This window comes from Ranitomeya variabilis, chromosome 2 (genome assembly GCF_051348905.1).
Source record: "Ranitomeya variabilis isolate aRanVar5 chromosome 2, aRanVar5.hap1, whole genome shotgun sequence".
NCBI lineage: Eukaryota > Metazoa > Chordata > Amphibia > Anura > Dendrobatidae > Ranitomeya > Ranitomeya variabilis.
In genome coordinates this window covers 578,722,969-578,745,126 of record NC_135233.1, presented here as the reverse complement: position 1 = coordinate 578,745,126, position 22,158 = coordinate 578,722,969, and the positions used below count along the sequence as shown (strand labels likewise).

The window sequence follows — 22,158 nt, the reverse complement described above, 5'->3', positions numbered from 1 at the left end:
AATCCACAAAGCCCCCCAAAAAGTGAACAAAAATGTCCGCCGTGTCTGACATTCATGTTTATTTCAGAGTAGCCAAAATGGACAAGCAGCTGCAGTCCGTCTAAGAGAGTGGCATTTAAATGGTTAAACAGCAAGGATTTGCGTGCTCCTGTTGCTGCTATTACAGGCTCAGCTCCTGATCCCGCTCCATACATGTAGACCTGACACAGGACAAACTAATACTTGCGTTTGGACCAGGTTTAAAAAGGATTTGTCACCTCTCCTGACGTGCCTGTTCTACTAAATGATTGTTTTCCCCATAAAAATACTCTGGACCATCACCTATTGTCTGCCGTTCCTCTGTAATTCCTCTTGGAAATGTATGAATCGACAACATTCCTCCTCAAAGTCGGAGTTTGTCCGCAATGATTGCAAAGTGTCGCCTTTGCACGAAACCTCATTCTAAATCCTAGGCAAAAATCGCTTCAAAAGTGCATGGACAACTCTCCCCATTTCTATGGGAAACCCATGACTTTGCTAAGTTTTTCAGACTTTTTTCTCCTGCAGAGTTTTAAATAAATGCCTAGTACTTTAGAACCTAGAACTATACTTCTCAAATTCATCTAGGGGTGCAGTAATCATATTGACACCACAGGTGGGTCACAGAATTTTATATCATTGGGCAGTGTGGAAAAAACTACGTTTTTACCACAAAAAAAAATAGTTTTAGCACCAGATTTTACACTTTCACAAGGGGAATTTGGCAAAAATGGCACCAAAATGTGTCCCACAATTTCTGCTGAACATGGAAATACCCCATATTTGACTGTACAGTACTGCTTAGCCGCACGGCGAGACTCGGGACGGATGAGGGTATTTGCCTCCTAGAGAGCAGTTTTTCTAGTATGCTTTGCAGACTTCATAAACAGAGCCCCTAAGTGCTTGAAGAGCAGAATCCCCATTCAAGTGACCCCATTTTGGAAATTATAACCTTTTAGAAATTTATTTACAGGTGTAGTGAAGATTTTGACCACATGCGCGTTTTCCAGAAACAGACAGCAGTGGATATTGCCGAGTGTACATTGCAAACTGCCGTTGTAGTGACCAGTACATTATGCCCAAATCATGCGTCTGGAGCCACGCACACATATGTTACACAGGCTCTCATCACTACAGAAATGCCAAACATGTGAACACCAAATGTGGTGTAGACACACTGGGGCCCAGAAGGGAGGAGGCATTTGGATTTGGGAGCAGAGAATTTGCTGAATTTCTTTTGGGGAGCGAGGAGGCATTTTGTTTTTCCAGAGTCTTTGTGCTACCAGTAACGTGGAAGTCCCCTATATTTCCATTGATGGCCGACGGACGTGAGTGGGGACTTGCTTTCTTGTGTGGATTGAGTTGAAGCTTTTAAATGGGAACATTTTACATAACGTAACGTTTGGGATCACATTTATCCTGCTCTCTACGCTGAGCACTTACTTTGGGGTTTCCATCTAAATTTCTGAGTGACGTGATTCAGATGAAATCCCCAATTGATCCATTCACTATAGTGAGGCAGCAGAGTTACTCTGGACTCCGTCTGGCCTCTGTTCAGTGGTGTCCTTTTTAGAAGTGTACAAAACTGTGGTCAATGGCACTTTTACGCAATCCTAAAAAGACTGCCCCCGTAAGATCATAGGTTGCTAGACGCCATCCACAGAGCCTCCATCTGCCTCATTATAGGGAATCTTCAGCCAGAGGTTCTGTCTGAATCATGTATTTCAGATATTTAAGTAGAAACCACAGTGTAAGCGCTCGGCGCAGGATAAATGTGTGCCGAGCCTTACTGCAATCTTTGGGAGGCAGAATAAAAAAAAAATTTAAAAAATTAACAGCACGTGAAGAATTGGTTTTATTTATTTTTTACGCCATTCCTCGTGCGGTATAAGTGATTAAGTGACTTTATTCTCTTGGGTCAATGCGATTACAGTGATACCAGATCTATATTGGGTCTTTAGGTTTGGCTGCTGTCACACACTAAAACAGGATTTTTGGTTGCTTACCGTAAAATCTGTTTCTCAGAGCCTCCATTGGTGGACACAGGAACCATGGGTGTATGCTGCTGCCACTAGGAGGCTGACACTATGCACAAAAAAAGTTAGCTCCTCCTCTGCAGTGTACACCCCACCGACTGGCATTATGCACTTCAGTTAGTGAGAAAGCAGTAGGAAAAAAACAATAAGGTTGAAACATAACCACAAGCATGAAAACTGTAAACGTGAGAACAGTCATAGAACATAAAGAACAGAAACTGAGAAACTTGGAGGGTGCTGTGTCCCCCAATGGAGGCTCCGAGAAACAGATTTTACGGTAAGCAACCAAAAATCCTGTTTTTTCTATCGCCTCTCATTGGGGGACACAGGAACCATGGGACGTCCCAAAGCAGTCCCTGGGATGGGAAAAAACAGACTTCCATCAGGTCAGAGGACTCACCACTGCCGCCTGCAAGATCCTTCTGCCTAGGCTGGCGTCCGCCGAAGCGTAGGTATGGACCTTGTAAAATTTGGCGAACATGTGGATGGAAGACCAGGTTGCCGCTTTGCAAAGCTGTAGGGCGGAAGCCCTGTGGTGCACCGCCCAGGAGGCGCCGACTGCCCGGGTAGAGTGAGCCTTTATCCCAGGAGGGGGCACTCTGTTCTTGACCCGGTAAGCCTCCAAAATTGCCGTTCTGATCCAGCGAGCAATAGTCGCCTTGGAAGCCCGCAGGCCTCTACGCGTGCCATCAGGAATGACGAAAAGAGAATCCGTCTTCCGGAAAGCGGCCGTTCTAGTCAGGTAGATCCTCACCGCCCTGACGAGGTCCAGCCTGTTCAACGATCGCTCCATAGGATGAGTCGGAGCAGGACAAAAAGAAGGTAGAAGGATGTCCTCGTTCAGGTGGAAGGTAGAAACCACCTTAGGAAGGAAGGAAGGCGGAGGCCTGAGGACCACCTTGTCCTGGTGGATAACCAAGAAAGGAGGTCGGCAAGAAAGGGCCGCCAACTCGGAAACGCGGTGGATAGGAGTGATGGCCACAAGAAAGGCCACATTCCATATAGCAAATTCAAAAAATCACTGCACTCGTATGGTTTTCAAATGCATAATTCCAAAAGTTTATTAGATTTGTATCAGAGGAAAAAGGTACTTGGCGAATTGACGTTTCGGCCAACCCGTAGCCTTGTTCACAGAATCGCCTGTTAGAACTGTGTTGCATACAAAGAAAGGACCCTTTATGTTTGGGGAGTCAAATAAAACGATGAAGAAGCATAACCTAGCAATAGTGCTAGCGAATATAAGCCCATGCACAAAAACCGTATCAGCGGCTGGACCGAGACCTGTGGCTGTCCTGAGGATGCAGTCAATATTAGGTGTCAGCCTGTATCCGTTCTGTATATTTTGCAGTGTCCCAGAGGTAATACGAGGGTATGGTGCTGTGTCACTAATTAATGCAGGGGACCACAAAAGATCTTGCCACTGGTTGTAAAGGTGTCTCCTCTGTATACTGGGAAATGCTGCCTTTAGATACAGGATTAATGCAAGTCCTGGTCCTGTGTGCAGGTAAGGGGCAAGCGTTGGTGGCGTAGTGGAGGAGGCCGACAGTCCTGTGTCACGGCGGTAAGGAAGCATTTCCCAGTATACACACCATACCCTCGTATTACCTCTGGGACACTGCAAAATAACATAACCAAACATAAAGGGTCCTTTCTTTGTATGCAACACAGTTCTAACAGGCGATTCTGTGAACAAGGCTACGGGTTGGCCGAAACGTCAATTCGCCAAGTACCTTTTTCCTCTGATACAAATCTAATAAACTTTTGGAATCATGCATTTGAAAACCATACGAGTGCAGTGATTTTTTGAATTTGATGACGTGTGGGATTCAATATCCCGTTCACTGGCACCGTGAACTTCATTGATTGAGTGCTAGCTTTTCACTACTTTCCACATTCCATGATAGGACTGACAGGGGAATCTCCCTGAGGGGCTCAAAGGGGGAACCCTCAGAACGTCCAGTAGTAGATTTAGATCCCATGAATCCACCGGGGCCCTATACGGAGGGACAGCATGAGCTGCTCCTTGAAGGAAGGTCTTAACCTGTGGCCGAGAAGATAAAGTCTTCTGAAAAATGATGGAAAGCGCAGAAACCGGGCCCTTTAGGGAACTAAGAGCAAGGCCCGAATCCAGTCCTGCCTGAAGGAAGGCCAAGATGGAAGGCAGAGAAAAGGACATAGATGAAACGCGGTTGGACTCGCACCAACGGAAGTAACCTTCCAGGTACGATAGTAGATCCTGGAAGACGAAGGCTTCCGAGCCTGGATCATGGTGTGAATCACCCAGTCCGAAAGGCCGGACGCTCTTAGAACTGCGGTCTCACCAGCCTGTCTGGAAGGCGCCAGGGGGCGTCCGTGAGAACATTGACGATCTCCGCAAACCAAGCTCTCCTGGGCCAATCCAGGGAGATCAGAATGACCGGGCACCCCTTCCGCTTTGATCTTTTTCAACAGTTTGGGAAGCAAGGGAAGGGGTGGGAACAGGTAGGGCAGCGCGAGCCGTGACCACGGAATGGCCAGAGCGTCGACGCCCACTGCAAGAGGATCGCGAGACCTGGAGACGAACTGAGAAACCTTCCTGCTCGTACGAGACTCCGTGAGGTCCACATCCGGAGTCTCCCATCGAAGACAAATCTGATGGAAGACTTCCTGTGCAAGGACCATTCCCCTGCCACGAGACCCTCGCGGAGGAGGAAGTCGGCGGCCCAATTGTCCACGCCGGGGATATGCACCGCGGATATCACCGGAACTGTTGCCTCTGCCCAGAGGAGAATCTTGGATACCTCGGCAAGGGCCAAGGAGCTCAGAGTCCCACCCTGATGGTTGACATAAGCCACAGCCGTAACGTTGTCCGTCTGGATTCGGATTGGTAGGCCCTTGAGAATCCTTTCCCAATGACGGAAAGACAGAAAAATGGCCCGAATCTCGAGGACATTGATCGGCAGAGTTGACTCCTGCGCCGACCAATGGCCCTGAACAGTCAGGTGGCGAAACACCGCACCCCAGCCGAGCAGGCTGGCATCCGTCGTCACCACTTGCCAGTGAACTGGAAGGAAGGACCTGCCCTGGGAGATGAGAGGTGACGTCAGCCACCAGTTGAGTGACCGTTTTACCCGGGGAGAGAGTCGGATCGGACGATCCAGAGAGAAGACAGACCCGTCCCACTGAGACAGAATGGCTTGCTGAAGGGGTCGTGAATGAAATTGGGCGAAGGGAATCGCTTCCAATGTTGCTACCATCCTCCCCAGAACCTTCATGGCCGATCTGAAGGAGGGAGGCCGAGGACCCTGAAGCAAGCGTATGTCCCGACGAAGGATGGATCTCTTGTCTTCGGGAAGAAAGACTTTGGTCTGACGAGTGTCGAAGAGCATGCCCAGAAAGATGATGCGTTGAGAAGGAATAAGGCAGGACTTCTTCCGGTTGACCAGCCACCCAAAACGGGCTAGGGTGTCGAGAACGAAGGACAGGCTTTCGTGGGCCTGAGAAAAGGACGGAGCCTTGATGAGGGTGTCGTCGAGGTATGGAAACAGAACCAGACCTCTGACCCTCAAGATGGCCATCAGCGCCGCCATGATCTTCGTGAAAACTCTTGGGGCGGTTGCAAGATCGAATGGCAGGGCGACGAACTGAAAATGTTCCTGAAGCACCGCAAAGCGCAGGTATCAGTGATGTCCCGAGAATATCGTGACTTGGAGGTAGGCGTCCTGAATATCTATGGAACACAGAAATTCCTGAGCCTCCATGGAAGCAATTACTGAACGAAGGGATTCCATCCTGAAGTGCTTCAGACGAACTCTCTTGTTCAGCAATTTGAGATCCAGAATGGGACGCACCTTGCCGTCTTTTTTTGGTACCACAAAAAGGTTTGAATAGAAACGGTTCTTTTTCTGGGAAAGGAACGATTACCCCGGCTTTGATAAGAGAAGTGATGGCTGCGAAGAAACCCGGAACTAGAGCGGGATCTCTTGGGGGTCGGGTTTCGAAGAAACGATCCCGGGGTCGTGAAACGAACTCTATCGTGTATCCCGAGGATACAACTTCCCTGACCCATGCGTCCTCTACTGAGGAGATCCAGACGTCCCTGAAGAGGAGACGGCCGCCCAGCCTGGGAGGTGGGCTGGGGACTAGCCGAGAGTCATGCCGAGGTGGTTCTTCCAGTCCTGGACCTGGAGGATCTACCCTGGGAGTAGCGAGGATGCCAGGAAGGAGTGGGCCTAAAGATACCGTCTTCTTCTCTTGACGTGCCTGTGGCCTCTGTTGCTGCTGGGAAAAGGAGTTTGACACCGCGAAGTGACGAAAAGGCCGAAAAGACCGAAATTGACGTCTCGGAGGAGGGCGACGAGGCTTGGCTTGGGGAAGAAGAGAACTTGTGCCCCCTGTGGCGTCCTTAATGATTTGGTCCAGCTTAGAACCAAAGAGACGAGACCCCTGAAAAGGCAGGCTGGTAAGGGACTATTTAGAAGACAAATACGCCTGCCAGGCCTTAAAGCCAAACGGTCCGGCGGATGGCAACCGTGTTGCTGGACGCCTGAGCCGCACAAGATGCGGCATCCAGGGAGGCGGAGACCAGATATTCACCCGTGTGAGAGATCTGGTTGGCAAGTTCCACCAGCTGTCCGGGTGGTTTGGCCCATTTGGATATGGATTTTGAAATCCAAGTGGAAGCAAAGGCCGGGCAAAGACTAGCTGAGGCCGCTTCAAAGGCTGACTTCGTGAAAGATTCTATGACTATCGTTAGAATCCTTCAGAGATGCTCCGCCGGACACTGGGAGGACCGTGTTGGTGGACAGTCTGGAAACTGGAGGATCCACCGAAGGAGAAGCAGTCCAATTGGCGGTGAGCTCCGGAGAAAAGAGATATAAAACGCCAAGTCGCTTTCCTCTCTGAAAGCATCTGGTCGGATTCTCTCTTTCTTTGGTCATAATCTCCTCGAATTCAGGGTGAGGAGCGAAAAACTTGGAAGGTGGTTTAGCCCGTATAAACGAAACCGCCTGATCTGCGGGTTCCGTAGAGGACTCCTTGATGCCACAGGTTTGATTTACGACTCCAATGAGATTCTGAACCATATCCCTCATGGTAGCAATTTGGTTCGAATCCAGCTCCAAAACATCCTCTGAAGGCGCATCTGAGAAAGCCTTGCCTGACTCAGGGGAGGAGGACCGGGGGGAAATCGACCGCAGAGAAGGACTGTGTGGTGAGATGGAGAAAGAAGAGGACTCAGACCGGCGTTCCAGTCTGGATCTTTTGCGGTTTGCAATGGAGGGCTTGGACGGAGCTTCCTGCGACCCGCTGACTACTGCGGGAGTCTGCAGGGGTAATAGGTCCAGCATTGACACCAGAGTTTGAGACACCTGTCTTAGATCCGCCACCGATTGTGACAGAGAGGAAACCCAGCCTGGGGTGGGGGTATCACTCAAGCGGAGCGGAAGGGGGATCCTAGGCGGTGGGAGCAATCGGGTTGCTGCAGGCCTGACAGAGTGGAGAGGACTGACCTGAGGGAAGTTTGCAGTTACAAGACGAACATGCAAAGTATTTGACTAAGGCAGAGGAATTAGAGGAAGAAGTAGGAGGACGAGAGCGGCCCCCTTTAGAAGTAGACATTTTGAAAAAGGTCCCTGAAGAAAATGCCAGAGGGTTAGGGGACAGGGGGGCAGAGGGGAGTGTCAGTCTGCAGTGCAGCTACTCACGCAGACTAAGCGGTTCCAGACGGAAGACGCAGCCCAGCTTGAAGATGGTCCCTCAGGGAAGAAAATCCTTTCGTCGAAGGTAATGCGGATCCTGCAGTAGTGCAGCCAAAGGGACCTGGAACCCGTAGTCGTCCACTGCAGCGCACAGAGGAGAGGCGTGTGTGGGCTAAGGCAATTGTCCACGCCGGGTGCAGTAAGATGGCTCCGGTGGGTGGAGCAATGCCGAGGGCTGATGGTCAGGCGGGAGAAAAGCCCGCCGAGTAAAGGGGAAGTGGGCAGAGAGGTGTCGCCGGATGTAGGCCCCGGGAGAAGCCGGGACCTAAATTAAAGATCGGCGACCACCTGAGAGGGCCGCGGCGCCGGCGCTGCCCGGCTGGAAGATGTGGCCTCTGGAGAGCGGCGCAGCAGCCTGCAAGGCCGCTGCATAGAAGAGGGGAGCGCTGCTGCAGGTTAGCTTGTCGCCGGAAGTAGGCCCCGGGGGAAGCCGGGGCCTAAATTAGGAGCCGTCGACCGCCGGTTTAAAGCCGCGGTGCCGGCTGGAAGGTGCGGCATCTGGAGAGCGGCGCGGCAGCCTGCGAAATCGCCGCATAGAAGGGGGAAGCGCTGACCGTCGGAGAGGGTCGCGGCAATGCTCCGTGCGGTCGCAGGAAAAATAGCGCGGCTGGCTGTAAGGCTGCCGCGCCGGAAGGACCACCGTGCAGGGAGAGAAAGTGCTGCAAAAGCAGCGATGACCTCTGCGATTCCCGGGACCCTTTTAGGAACGCCGACCAGGGCAAAAAGATGGCCTGGAAATCGGCAAGAAAAGGGAAACCAAGGGACCCCCGGGACTAGGAATACTCACCTAAAAACATCCCACGTCGTCCGTTACTAACCTCAAACCTAAGGGACCCCCGTGGGAAAGGTATCCGACGTCCAAGGAAGCTGATGATGGACGTCCTCGTCTCCTCCAACCGACAGGCTCTGGTGGGCGAGTGGGTGAGGGACGGAGCCAGGGCCGGACTTCTGAGCACACTTGTGTGCTAGGCTTTTGGTCCTGGAGAGGGATCTATTACGATACAAGGTGGCAGTACACGCCGTACTCATAGTCCGCCTTGAGGGAATACAGGTGTGACTGTTCACCCTGTATCCCTTCCGGAAAACCTGAAAAGAAACGACGCACTTTGAGGTAGATAAGGGTCTAATCAAAGACCCGTGTCCACCTCCTACTGACACTAAGCTAAACTGAAGTGCATAATGCCAGTCGGTGGGGTGTACACTGCAGAGGAGGAGCTAACTTTTTTTGTGCATAGTGTCAGCCTCCTAGTGGCAGCAGCATACACCCCATGGTTCCTGTGTCCCCCAATGAGAGGCGATAGAGAAAAGATGCTTTTTATTACAAAAACTAGTTTTTCGCATCGTCATATTTTGAGAGCTATAATTTTTACATATTTCTGACGACAGATTCATGACTGCTTGTTTCTTGCAGGACAAGTTGATATTTTTACCGGTACTATTATTCGGTCACAAGCTTTTTTGATCGCTTTTGATTACTATTTTTGGGAGGCAGAATGAACATTTTTTTTTATGTTTTGGTGCTTTTAGACAATGGAAACTTTTATACAAAAAATTACTTTTGCTTTGCTTTATTTTTAGAGCTATATATATATTTTTTTTTTACACTGATGGAGCTATACGGCAGCTTCTTTTCTGCGAGACAAGATGAGTTTTTCTGTGATACCATTTTTATTTCCAGTCTTTTTAATTGCGTTTATTCTTCTATGTTCAGTGGTATGATAATAAAGCATTTTGGTTTTGCTGTTTGTTTTAAAGCCGTTTACTGAAGGGGTTAAATAGTGAGACAGTTTTATAGGTTGGATCGTTCCAGATGCGGCGATACCAAATGTGTACTTTTTTTGCTTCCATGAAAATAATTTATGGGTACAATATATTTTTATTATTTTGTGTTTTTAAAAAAAAAACAAAAAACATTTTTACAACTTTTTTTTTTTTAGTCCCATAGTGGGACTCATGTTTGCAGTCTCATTGCTGTTATAAAGAATTGCTATGCATTAGAACTGTCAGTGCCGCAGACACAAGTTAGTTAGATCATGCGCAGGATATAACTACCTTGCTAGTGCCTGGCGACCCGAATATAGTCATGACAACATAGGGCCACTATGAGAACGATCGGACCTCCGTGATGACACTGCGGGGGGCGCCGATTGGAGGGCAAAGGGGGCTCCGTCCCTCTGCGTGGCTTCTAAATGCAGCGATCGATATCGATCGCAGTATTTAGGGGGTTAAAGTGCTGGGAGCGGTGCGGGCAATGAGTGCTGCGTGTCAGCTGTCAGAATCAGTTGACACCCTACGGCCATCGTATGCACACACTCAGGACGCATCACTGAATAGACCCCAAACAGGGCGTAGCTCAGCAGACAGGCTTCGTAGACTCGAGTGTTTGGAGGTCTATGGAGCGCTCGATGGGTGTCTCAGGACCCAGACCTCCATGGATCCGTAGGCAATTAAAGTTCCTGATAAACCTGAAATTACTTCTTAAAAAAACACATAATAGTGTGGGCCAGTGTGTTGAGCAGACACGTACCTTTCTGACCATAGTCATGTTCTGCTGCTTGCTCCAGGTTTTGGTACAGATGTCATAAGATTCCATAGAAAGCAACTCATGATCCCCGTCCTCTCCACCCAGAACATAGATGACACCGTCAATTTCCACCACACCAAAACTGTGCCGTGCCTAAAAGAGAACACATGAAGGACCTCTATAGTACAGGAAATACAAAGTCCAGTACACACACACATACATACACTTTAAAAAGTCAACTTAACAATAGAGCACATGAATATAAGAATTTGTAATATATTTTATTAAGAAAAATCTGCTTCCTTCTCCTCTTGGATTGATCATTAATTCTCAATTCATGGGTGAAATCTGTCTTCAGTAAATTCAGATTTTCCCATTACTGAGATAGGAGAGTTAGTGCTCAAAGTTCGATGGAACTCATTAGAATGTTTGTCTCCGCCTCTAGCTCCTTCCCTCTCCATAGAATATTAAAAGCACCAACTGTCATCTCTTATCGCAGTAATAGGAATGTATCTTCGCTGAATATAGATTTTACCCATGAACTGGGAACGAAAAGTCAATCCAGGAACAGAAGCAGCAATATTCTCTGATAAGATATATTACAAAGTTGATTATTTTCATATCCACTATTCATTTATGAAAAAAAATGATGGCGGCTGGTTATATATTTTTTCATACAGGGATCAGTAACCATCCAGGTGCCGAGACTCCTACCGATCATACAAATGAAGAGGCAGAAATGTCGATATGAAGACTCTGCATCCATACAGTGCTCTGCTCATGGATAAGCTGACCACTTCTGCCCTTAGGTTTGTGCAATCAATATGGATCTGAGGACTCAGACCCTCTCCGATCTAGAGGACTGAACAGCTGCTATGATATATAGGGGTTTTTTTTTCCCAAGTTTATTTACCCCATTAAAAGACAAAATACCCAAGTGGCAATACAAGTTTACCTCCAGCATCGGTGATAACGGGCTCCAAGAGTTGGCATCAGGATCGTAATGCTCACCAGAACTTAGCGTCTCACTGTTTTCATTCTGACCTCCGAGAACGAACAGGAAGCCCTCTGCAGATGAGACAGAGTTGGACCAAATTATACACAGAATATAGGAGTGTTGTGATCATACAGGGCAAGAAGAAACCTTCAAAAAGTAAAATACAGGTAAGATTTAGGCTGGGGTTACACGCGACATATGTGAGAAGCCTGCGGCAGGCGCGCCCATCCAGCCTGCGGCAGGCGCGCCCATCCAGCCTGCGGCAGGCGTACCACTTAGTTATTTAATCTAAAATTCGTCAACTATACCCATACCCGCAGACAGGACGCCATGGTTGATCCGTGGAGTGCTGAGAGGAGCCAGCTCGATCCATAACTGTTTATTTCTATCATAAAGTGGGCACATACAACGAACGTTGGCCAATGGCTTCCGGGATCTATAAGAAAAACGTGTTTATTATTTGAACCATGTTCACAGTTATATAGAATTCATGTACTACAGCAGTTTCAGTAACTTTCCAGTCAAATTTTTTTTTTTTTGCACTTTTGTTTTCTTTTTTTCCTTTTTTGTTTCAAGTGCCATAACCTTTTTTTTAAATAACATTTGTTTTTTGTTTTTTTAGGGTGAAACCATTGTTTTGCATGACCACCGTATATTCAACTTTAGGATATATTGTACTAAAAACCAGGAAAAAAAAATTCCAAGTTTTGTGTGAAATCAAAATGCAACTCCGTTACTGTTTTTTTGGGCTTTGTTTTTACAGCATTTATGGTTTTGTAAAAAGGACCTGAAAAAATGATTCTCTGAGTCAATATGATAGTGGCGATACCAAACAGTGTTTTTTCTTATGCCGAGCTGTAGCTTTTATTTATGATTTTTTGGCTCATGAAGGTTTGATCACTTTTGCACTTTTTATCAAATCCTAAAACAATGGCTATTTTATGCTTTTTTGTGTACAGTTGAAATAGTTATATAGTTTGATAGATCGGACTTTTATGACACAAAGAAACCAAATATGTTTTTTTTTTTTTTTTTTTTGAATGGGAATAAAGGTGTTTTTAAACAAGAATTTTTCACAATTTTTTTTTTAAAATCTTTACTGTATTTTTCTAGGTCCTCATAAGGGACTTGAATCTGCGATCCGATTGTTCAAAGTAAATATTTGTGATGATACGCTACCTGAGTGTGTTGGGGGACACTCGCCTGGCATAGGATTCAAGCACTCAGGCACGGTACCTCACACAAATCTGGTCAAATCCGGTTTATTAAATGTCATAAACCACATGACATACAGTCTATTTCATTATGTCCATGAACTTATCACGACCACCAGTCTGTTCATGCAGCAGATAAACTTCTCTGCCATATACAGGTCCTTCTCAAAAAATTAGCATATAGTGTTAAATTTCATTATTTACCATAATGTAATGATTACAATTAAACTTTCATATATTATAGATTCATTATCCACCAACTGAAATTTGTCAGGTCTTTTATTGTTTTAATACTGATGATTTTGGCATACAACTCCTGATAACCCAAAAAACCTGTCTCAATAAATTAGCATATTTCACCCGTCCAATCAAATAAAAGTGTTTTTTAATAACAAACAAAAAAAACATCAAATAATAATGTTCAGTTATGCACTCAATACTTGGTCGGGAATCCTTTGGCAGAAATGACTGCTTCAATGCGGCGTGGCATGGAGGCAATCAGCCTGTGACACTGCTGAGATGTTATGGAGGCCCAGGATGCTTCAATAGCGGCCTTAAGCTCATCCAGAGTGTTGGGTCTTGCGTCTCTCAACTTTCTCTTCACAATATCCCACAGATTCTCTATGGGGTTCAGGTCAGGAGAGTTGGCAGGCCAATTGAGCACAGTAATACCATGGTCAGTAAACCATTTACCAGTGGTTTTGGCACTGTGAGCAGGTGCCAGGTCGTGCTGAAAAATGAAATCTTCATCTCCATAAAGCATTTCAGCCGATAGAAGCATGAAGTGCTCCAAAATCTCCTGATAGCTAGCTGCATTGACCCTGCCCTTGATGAAACACAGTGGACCAACACCAGCAGCTGACATGGCACCCCACACCATCACTGACTGTGGGTACTTGACACTGGACTTCAGGCATTTTGGCATTTCCTTCTCCCCAGTCTTCCTCCAGACTCTGGCACCTTGATTTCCGAATGACATGCAAAATTTGCTTTCATCAGGAAAAAGTACTTGGGACCACTTAGCAACAGTCCAGTGCTGCTTCTCTGTAGCCCAGGTCAGGCGCTTCTGCCGCTGTTTATGGTTCAAAAGTGGCTTTACCTGGGGAATGCGGCACCTGTAGCCCATTTCCTGCACACGCCTGTGCACGGTGGCTCTGGATGTTTCCACACCAGACTCAGTCCACTGCTTCCTCAGGTTCCCCAAGGTCTGGAATCGGTTCTTCTCCACAATCTTCCTCAGGGTCCGGTCACCTCTTCTCGTTGTACAGCGTTTTCTGCCACATTGTTTCCTTCCAACAGACTTACCATTGAGGTGCCTTGATACAGCACTCTGGGAACAGCCTATTTGTTGAGAAATTTCTTTCTGGGTCTTACCCTCTTGCTTGAGGGTGTCAATGATGGCCTTCTTGACATCTGTCAGGTCGCTAGTCTTACCCATGATGGGGGTTTTGAGTAATGAACCAGGCAGGGAGTTTTTAAAAGCCTCAGGTATCTTTTGCATGTGTTTAGAGTTAATTAGTTGATTCAGAAGATTAGGGTAATAGGTCGTTTAGAGAACCTTTTCTTGATATGCTAATTTATTGAGACAGGTTTTTTGGGTTATCAGGAGTTGTATGCCAAAATCATCAGTATTAAAACAATAAAAGACCTGACAAATTTCAGTTGGTGGATAATGAATCTATAATATATGAAAGTTTAATTGTAATCATTACATTATGGTAAATAATGAAATTTAACACTATATGCTAATTTTTTGAGAAGGACCTGTATTACAATCCCCTTGTCCGGGGTTACCTTTCAGGAGTTCCACTCCTCATGCTGACTTCACGTCAATCCCAGGTCCTCAACACAGACCGTCCAGGTCTACGGTCTCTAGGTGCTTCCAGGACGACTCCACTCCCAGGAGCCTCCAACACTGACCGTCCAGGTCTACGGTCTCTAGGTGCTTCCAGGACGACTCCACTCCCAGGAGCCTCCAACACTGACCATCCAGGACCTACAGCACACAGGCCACTCAGCAGTGTCCACCAGGACACATGGAAGTCTGTCCACACTTGCAGACTACCAAACACTCACCATGTGCTACACACACCTCCTTTACATAGGTGTAACCACACCCAGGTACCTGTCACATGGCCAACGCAAAACCATCTTAGGTGTTCAGATACACCTCTTTGGGTGGGTTTGAAGGTGACTGGACCCACCCATCTCTCCAATCACCTGGAAGCCTTCCCAATGTAAACAAAACCCTCAGCAGTAGATCTGCTTGAGCAAAACATACCCAGGCTTCCATCACAGGGCCACCCACCTCTGCGATACATATCGGCCATTCACAACGCTGCCAATCACTTTCACCACAACTATGCCTCCAAGTGCATCTTGAAGTACACACACAGTGCCCCCTGGCTGTAACATTGGTCACTGCACCACATACCTCCCCCCTTTGTTCAACCCTATTGGGGTGGACACATGACATAAACCCGGGGTTCCGAGACCCTTTTTGGTCAACCCACTTTCCACACGTACTCTTTCACGTGAGCTTTCTTTCCATAATTGACTTCCCCGTTTGACACGGTCATAAGTCTCACTTGTAGTCGCGCTGACTGTCTGGTCTGCGTCTGACCCTTCGCTACTACATCTGCTAGTGGGTCTCCTACCTCGGTCACTCAGCCCTGAGCTAACAGAGGAGTCACTTCTTTGGACTCTTCTATTCTTTAGGGTATCTTTTCGTATCTCCATACCCTGGGTTGGAAGTGGTCACCATCTTATATTCTGCAGCTGCTGATTAATCTTCAGACGTTCCAGTCTTAGCTGCTCTATCTCCTTTAGATACGTCACCCGGTATTCAAGAAGCACTCGAATGTTCCTAAGGCTATCTACTGAGCCAATTACAACAAATGGAACCATCTCATCTTCACCAGTTACCTGGACTTCACCATCATCCGGAATCCTCAGTCTCACCACACCGGATCTGTTCACCAGGTCCTGCATCACTTTTCCAAATCTTCCAATGACTTTCCCCACCAGACTTCTGGGTACTTGAACAATGTCTTCCACAAAGCCCAGCCGACTTTGAGCTTTCCTGGTATGCTCCAAACATCGAGCGGCTTCCTTATTTCTCAACAAGATCATCTGTTTTGTACGGAGACATTGTAGGTGCATATCATTCAGGATAGCCACCCGCTTCACTGTGACTTCCCTAGTCGACAGTATCACCAACTGTTTCGTCTCTGGTGCCCAGTGCACACTACATGCTTCCACTGCTTTTCTAAAGGCCTCATGCACACCCTCATTCGTGCAGGCTTCTTGCACCTCTTCGGGTACATCAATCACGGTCTTGAAGAGCGGGGTCTCACTCTCTTCATAGACAGACGGCTCCCTTTTTGCCTCTGACCTTTCCACCAAGACGTCTGTCACGACCGGGTGACTGTCTTGTTCTGTTTTTAGTGCCAATTCTCCCTCCGCTTTACACTCTTCCAGATCCCTGGCCAGGATGGGCACTGGCAGCTTCACCTCGTTACCACTCTGGTATTGCCGCTGTGAGCCTTCGACCAGCATCTCCTTATCTTGCAGAAGACCACTTAATGCTTCCCTGAGCACTTCTACATCTTCCCTTAAGGCTTTATTCACATTTGCCATGTTGGCAGGTGACCTCGAAGCTCAGAGACTTCCTTCTCCAGCTCATCCACCCTGTGCTCAGCTGCTTGTCTCAGATGCCTTAACTTAACTTAAATCTGCCACCTTTGGCTCCTCATGAGACAACTCATTAGCGAGATCCTGGACCTCCTCTTTATCAACCTTCTCAGAGGGTGCAATTTGTTCAGTCCCTTTGCCTCTTTTACGTCTCCGGCGATGAGAGGAAGATTTGCAACTTGTACTTGAGTCAGCTATACTGCACTCTTTTCCGCTGGCATCATCATCTGAATGGGAGTCACTACCACCCAATCGGTAATGCTGGAACCCGCAGTCGCCCCTTACACAGGTCATAATTTCTGTTATGGCTGCCCCTGCCATCCTGACTTTACCTTGGGGAGCACTGTTGTTCCCCTGTGTAAGTGTTTCTATCCGCACAACCTCATACTCAGCTCTAGTGGTTGCTACTGTTAATGAAATGTCACAGTCACCCCCAGAGTCTGTGTCACGCCCCACAACATGGTGAACGCTCAAGTTGCTTTCTAATCGGGTGTCAGCTACACAGGTTTTATTTAACACACCACTACCAGTCATCTTGGGGTACATGTCAGGTGACATCATGTCAGTAAGTTGGGCAGACGAACCCTTCACACTGGTCACCCCGATGTCTGACCCGTCAATTCTGGGATGTATTACTGACTTAATGTATGCCCCTGCAACAGTAATGAGACTTCCAGCCTCGTGCTGCAGAGGAACGCCCTCCTCCCACAAGTCTGAGAGTAACTTACAGTCCTGGCCTACTATCACCGGACAAGATAGGTTAGGGACTATGGCGGCCTCCAGACTTGTATGGCTCATGACCGTCTCGAGTTGCACCAAGGCCACCGAATAAACCTTAGTGTCCCCATGGATGCATGTGACCTCAATCTTCCTTTCAGACATTAAAACTTATCTTCTACAGCCCTTACCAGGGTCACCGGGCTCACCGAATCAACCAGACCAAAAACATCCTCTACATCTGCGTTCAACTCTAGAACACACCCACGCAGCTTCTTACCAGGAGGGTAGTTCACATGGCAAACTGGACACACATAGTACCATTGTGTCTGGCAACAGTCCGTTTGTGCCACCTTTTTAGTTTCAGGAGGTTCCGCCCCCTTTTGGGCCTCTGCCCCCTTTAGGGTCACCACCCCCTTAAGGGACTCCACCCCGTTTTGGACACCAACTCCCTTTTTGAATGCCGCCCCTTTTTGGGACTCCGCCCCCTTTGGGGCAACCATCCCTGTTTGGGTCACCGCCCCCTTTTTTGGGACACCACCCTATTAGGGACACCACCCCTTCCCTGGGGTACACCCCGTGGACTCCCCACAGTACTTTCAGGCCCCAGTTCGCACAGTACACCAATGTGACTCTGGCCTTGCATTGGCCCTTTAAGAATCTGCACGCTCTGGACCAGCAATGTCCTTTTTTTTTTCCTTCTCTTTGCTGCAACTGCAGCTACACTTCACAAGGCTCTGCACCGCAGACTTCGTGGACCCGCCGATCCACAGCAAGACGCTTGTCACCTTCGTGGACCCCGCCGAGCCACAGCAAACTTCGTGACCTCACCGAGCCACAGCAAACTTTGTGACCTCACCGAGCCACAGCAAGCTGACTTGAGAAACAAAAAAAAACTTCACAGTCTCTCACTGACCTCAGTCAGCATAGGACAGACTCCTGTCTGTTACACACGGTTGTCAGACCGTTTACTCCTCTGGCTCAGATCAGCCAGCGCTGCAACATGTGCTTCTTGAACCGTTGCCCGCATTCTCCACCAAATGTGGTGATACGCTACCTTAGTGTGTTGGGGGACACTCGCATGGCATAGGATTCAAGCACTCAGGCACGGTATCTCACACAAATCTGGTCAAATCCGGTTTATTAAATGTCATAAACCACATGACATACAGTCTATTTCATTATGTCCATGAACTTATCACGACCACCAGTCTGTTCATGCAGCAGATAAACTTCTCTGCCATATATTTCAATCCCCTTGTCCGGGGTTACCTTTCAGGAGTTCCACTCCTCATGCTGACTTCACGTCAATCCCAGGTCCTCAACACAGACCGTCCAGGTCTACGGTCTCTAGGTGCTTCCAGGACGACTCCACTCCCAGGAGCCTCCAACACTGACCATCTAGGACCTACAGCACACAGGCCACTCAGCAGTGTCCAGCAAGGACACATGGAAGTCTGTCCACACTTGCAGACTACCAAACACTCACCATGTGCTACACACACCTCCTTTACATAGGTGTAACCACACCCAGGTACCTGTCACATGGCCAGTCAGATGAGCGTGACATCACGACAGGTCCTTAAAACACAAAACCATCTTAGGTGTTCAGATACACCTCTTTGGTTAGGTTTGTAGGTGACTGGACCCACCCATCTCTCCAATCACCTGGAAGCCTTCCCAATGTAAACAAACCCCTCAGCAGTAGATCTGCTTGAGCAAAACATACCCAGGCTTCCATCACAGGGCCACCCACCTCTGCGATACATATCGGCCATTCACAACGCTGCCAGTCACTGTTTCACCACAACTATGCCTCCAAGTGCATCTTGAAGTGCACACACAGCGCCCCCTGGCTGTAACATTGGTCACTGCACCACATATTGAAAAACCACGGTATTGCAAAATATAGTGTGATGGACATTCTATCAAGCCCAGCCTCAGGTTCAAAGGAGTACCAAGATGGCGGGTCATTTAAATGCTACTGTCAGTGATCGACAGCAGCATTTAAAGGGACTCGGTCAGCATAGATTGACTGCTCAAAACAAATACAAGAGCTTGGTGCACTGTGGTGTGCCCAAACATTTAAGTGCTCCTTCACTCCTGCTTGTTTTCCCATAAGTCTTCGACCTTCTCTGGCGCTTGTAAGCTAGAGCTGTCAATCAAAGAAGGTATGCGATGGTGAGAAGGTGCACTTAAATGTTTGGCTCTGACTTTGTGCAACGAGCGACTGTGCTTGGTTTGAACAGACATTCTGTGCTGACATTTAAATGGTTATACAGCAGCTACTAGAGCTAGCTCCGATCGCTGCTGCTGGGTGTGATACACAGCTGGCATCTTCCCGGTATGGAGTGGGCTCAGCTCAACCTCCAGACACAGCAATGGACAACTTACGCTCTCTCCTCTCCTCCAGCCGTCACAATGCACTCAGAGTAGCCCCTCGGTTTAAAAGATGCCAGCACGGCTTCTCCTTGCTGCGGCTGGCTCAGGGGTATGTTGTTACATTCTCGGACCATCTCCCGTACCAATGGTTCATTGAGCATTTGTTCTCGCAGGTAGCTGCAATCCAGGCCATTCACCCACAAGGCGGAGGTCACGTCCTTCATATGAACCTGCGGAAATAAGAGCGGAAGAGCTTAATGGGCGAGAGAAGAGAAGGACATGTAAGCCCTTGTGTCAGCCTCATCTGTGAGTGACAATGTTCTTTATACCTTGGGATACAGTCAATGGTCTACTGACATCACTTAAAGAACGATAGACAATCACACCATTATCCTCGACAAATAGATTGCCCATGACAATGAATGACAGACCATGTGGTAGACGGCTGCCACTCAGCCACCATTGTAATATCCTTTCTTTGGACACCAGAGGTTAGAAGAAGTGCTATCAATCCAGAGCACAGGTATAAAAAAAAAAAAAAGTGACAAATCTTTGAAGAGTTTATAGAGTAAACTTTGAAGTGGTTTTAATCAAATTCACTGGACACTTTAAATGTCTGTAGATCGATGGAGGTCTGGGTCCTGAGACAACCCCCAGCAACCACTCAATAGACCCCAGAATGTGCAGTACGTATACCGCCTATGGATTTGATGGAATATAGTCCGTAACCCGCCTTAAAAAGCACTAAATAAACATACAAAAAAAAGCAATGAACATAAGCATTGATATGGAAAAACAACCTGCTGTTCATATCTTCAGGCTTTTCAGCATCTTTTAACCATTTCAGGCTTGCAAAGAAATAAAGCGGTTAAAAGAAGTGACCGGTCCGTTCCATATGGAAGCCGCTCAATATTTTATCTATACATTTAACAAAATAAAACAAAAAATAAAGAAAGAAAGAAAACACTAAAAATTACGCTACAAGGCAACAGGGAAACGCAGACAGCGCTTTTCCTGTAGAGTTTTCCTCAGCAGGTATGATTGTGTATAAAGGACATTATGTGCACGTACCCAAAAAGCAGAGGAAATGACAGATGTGGCAGCAGACTCAGGCATGACCGGGATACACGAGAGCCACATCACTAATACCAAGTGGTGATCTCAGCACCGGCTGGGCAATATTCAGCTTGATCGCAATTTTAGCTACTCATTCTCTCTGGGCCACAAAACTTCAGCCAAGAGAGCAGTCGGTTGCCCATAGGACATGCCACTCCATTCAGGGTCTACGACACAGACATAGGGTGCCCAGCATAAAGAGTGCTAGCCTAGCTGTCATCACTGGAGCAGTGTGCAATTATATACACTAACCAACTCCTCCAGGTCACGGTCAGAAGAGCAGGGGAGAACAGAGTACCGTACCCTGTTCTGGAGGGTCACAGTCAGAAGAAAACTGTGTACCGTACCGTGTTCTGGAGGGTCACGGTCAGAGGAGACCCGTGTACCGTACCCTGTTCTGGAGAGTCACGGAAAGAGGAGACTCGTGTACTGTACCCTGTTCTGGAGAGTTACTGTCAGAAGAGACCCGTCTACCGTATTCTGTTCTGAAGGGTCACGGTAAGAGGAGACCCGTGTACCGTATGCTATTCTGGAGGGTCACGGTAAGAGGAGACCTGTGTACTGTACCCTGTTTTGGAGAGTCACGGTAAGAGGAGACAAGTGTGCCGTACCCTGTTCTGGAGAGTCACGGTAAGAAGAGACCCATGTACCACACCCTGTTCTGGAGAGTCACGGTCAGAGGAGATCCATGTACCACACCCTGTTTTGGAGAGTCACGGTCAGAGGAGAACCATGTACCACACACTGTTCTGGAGCTCCGTGAAGCTCTAACACCAATCTAACAATTATGACCTCTCCAGTAAATAGGATGGAGTCCCTTTTGTTCTAGTTTAGAATGCCCTTTTAAGTTTGTTGTCATATTAGATACCTTGTAAGGGTTTTCCAAAACTTATAAAAAGGAGTTGTCCTATAGGATATCGCTCAGGTGGAGGAGGGGGGGGGTTGGGATGCAAAAAAATTGCACCTTCTTGAATCCACTCCAGAATTTGGCTTTAAAAAAGAAAAAAAAGAGCCTAATGGCAATCTTCATAAAAGGGGTTACTTGATTTTTTAAAAAAAAAGTTTTTAAACTATAAAAAAATAAATTCTACATCTCCCCATTGTCACTGTGTCTGGTATTCTAGATGAGCCCCTTACCTTGCGCACTTCGATGTCATGGGAAAGCCACCTGAGCACGGCTTCGAACACGTACTTTTCGTTGCCCACGTTCAGCTTCTCCAGAGACAGGACCTCTTTCAGCTTTGTTGGCCCAAGTTCTAAGAACTCCTCTGTGCTGCTGACGTCTCTGAAGTGGGTCTCTAGATACTCTGTGGCCAGATGGTACACGTGGTTCAGACAATAATGCAGCGCGAAATCTCGGATGCCGATGCAGTTGTCAGCCGTAATACAGCCCTCCAGGAACTCGCAGCACAAGGTCTTCAGATCGGTGAGGAGCAGGAGATCGGCGGCCTGCACCACATCCTGGATCGTTTCTTCGCTCAGTCTGATCTACCCAGGAAGAGAAAAGACAACATTTTTATACATATTGCAGGAGTTAAACGATACACGTTCTAAATAGTTTTAGATTAAAGAGCCACAGTCGTTTTAATTTTTATTTAATATATCAATAGTAATTCTGAAAATTAGAAAACTTTACCTTACTAGATCTTTGGGTAAAAGCTGTCAAATCATCTGTACAACAGTGAATACAGATTTTCCCATTATGGAGATAGATGACATTTGG

At 47.4% G+C, this 22,158-nt stretch overlaps 1 protein-coding gene across 2 annotated transcripts in view; it reads right to left on the bottom strand.

Moving 5' to 3' along the window:
* Window positions 1-22,158, bottom strand: part of GAN (gigaxonin) — a 35,957-nt gene that overhangs the window by 6,687 nt on the left and 7,112 nt on the right. For both annotated transcript variants that reach the window (XM_077288348.1, XM_077288349.1), the window contains exons 4-8: window positions 21,573-21,923; window positions 19,332-19,549; window positions 11,628-11,749; window positions 11,272-11,384; window positions 10,320-10,469 (exon numbers count right to left, since the gene is read on the bottom strand). In XM_077288348.1, coding sequence (XP_077144463.1) covers window positions 10,320-10,469; window positions 11,272-11,384; window positions 11,628-11,749; window positions 19,332-19,549; window positions 21,573-21,923 — 954 coding nt within the window. The remainder of the gene's footprint in view (window positions 1-10,319; window positions 10,470-11,271; window positions 11,385-11,627; window positions 11,750-19,331; window positions 19,550-21,572; window positions 21,924-22,158) is intronic.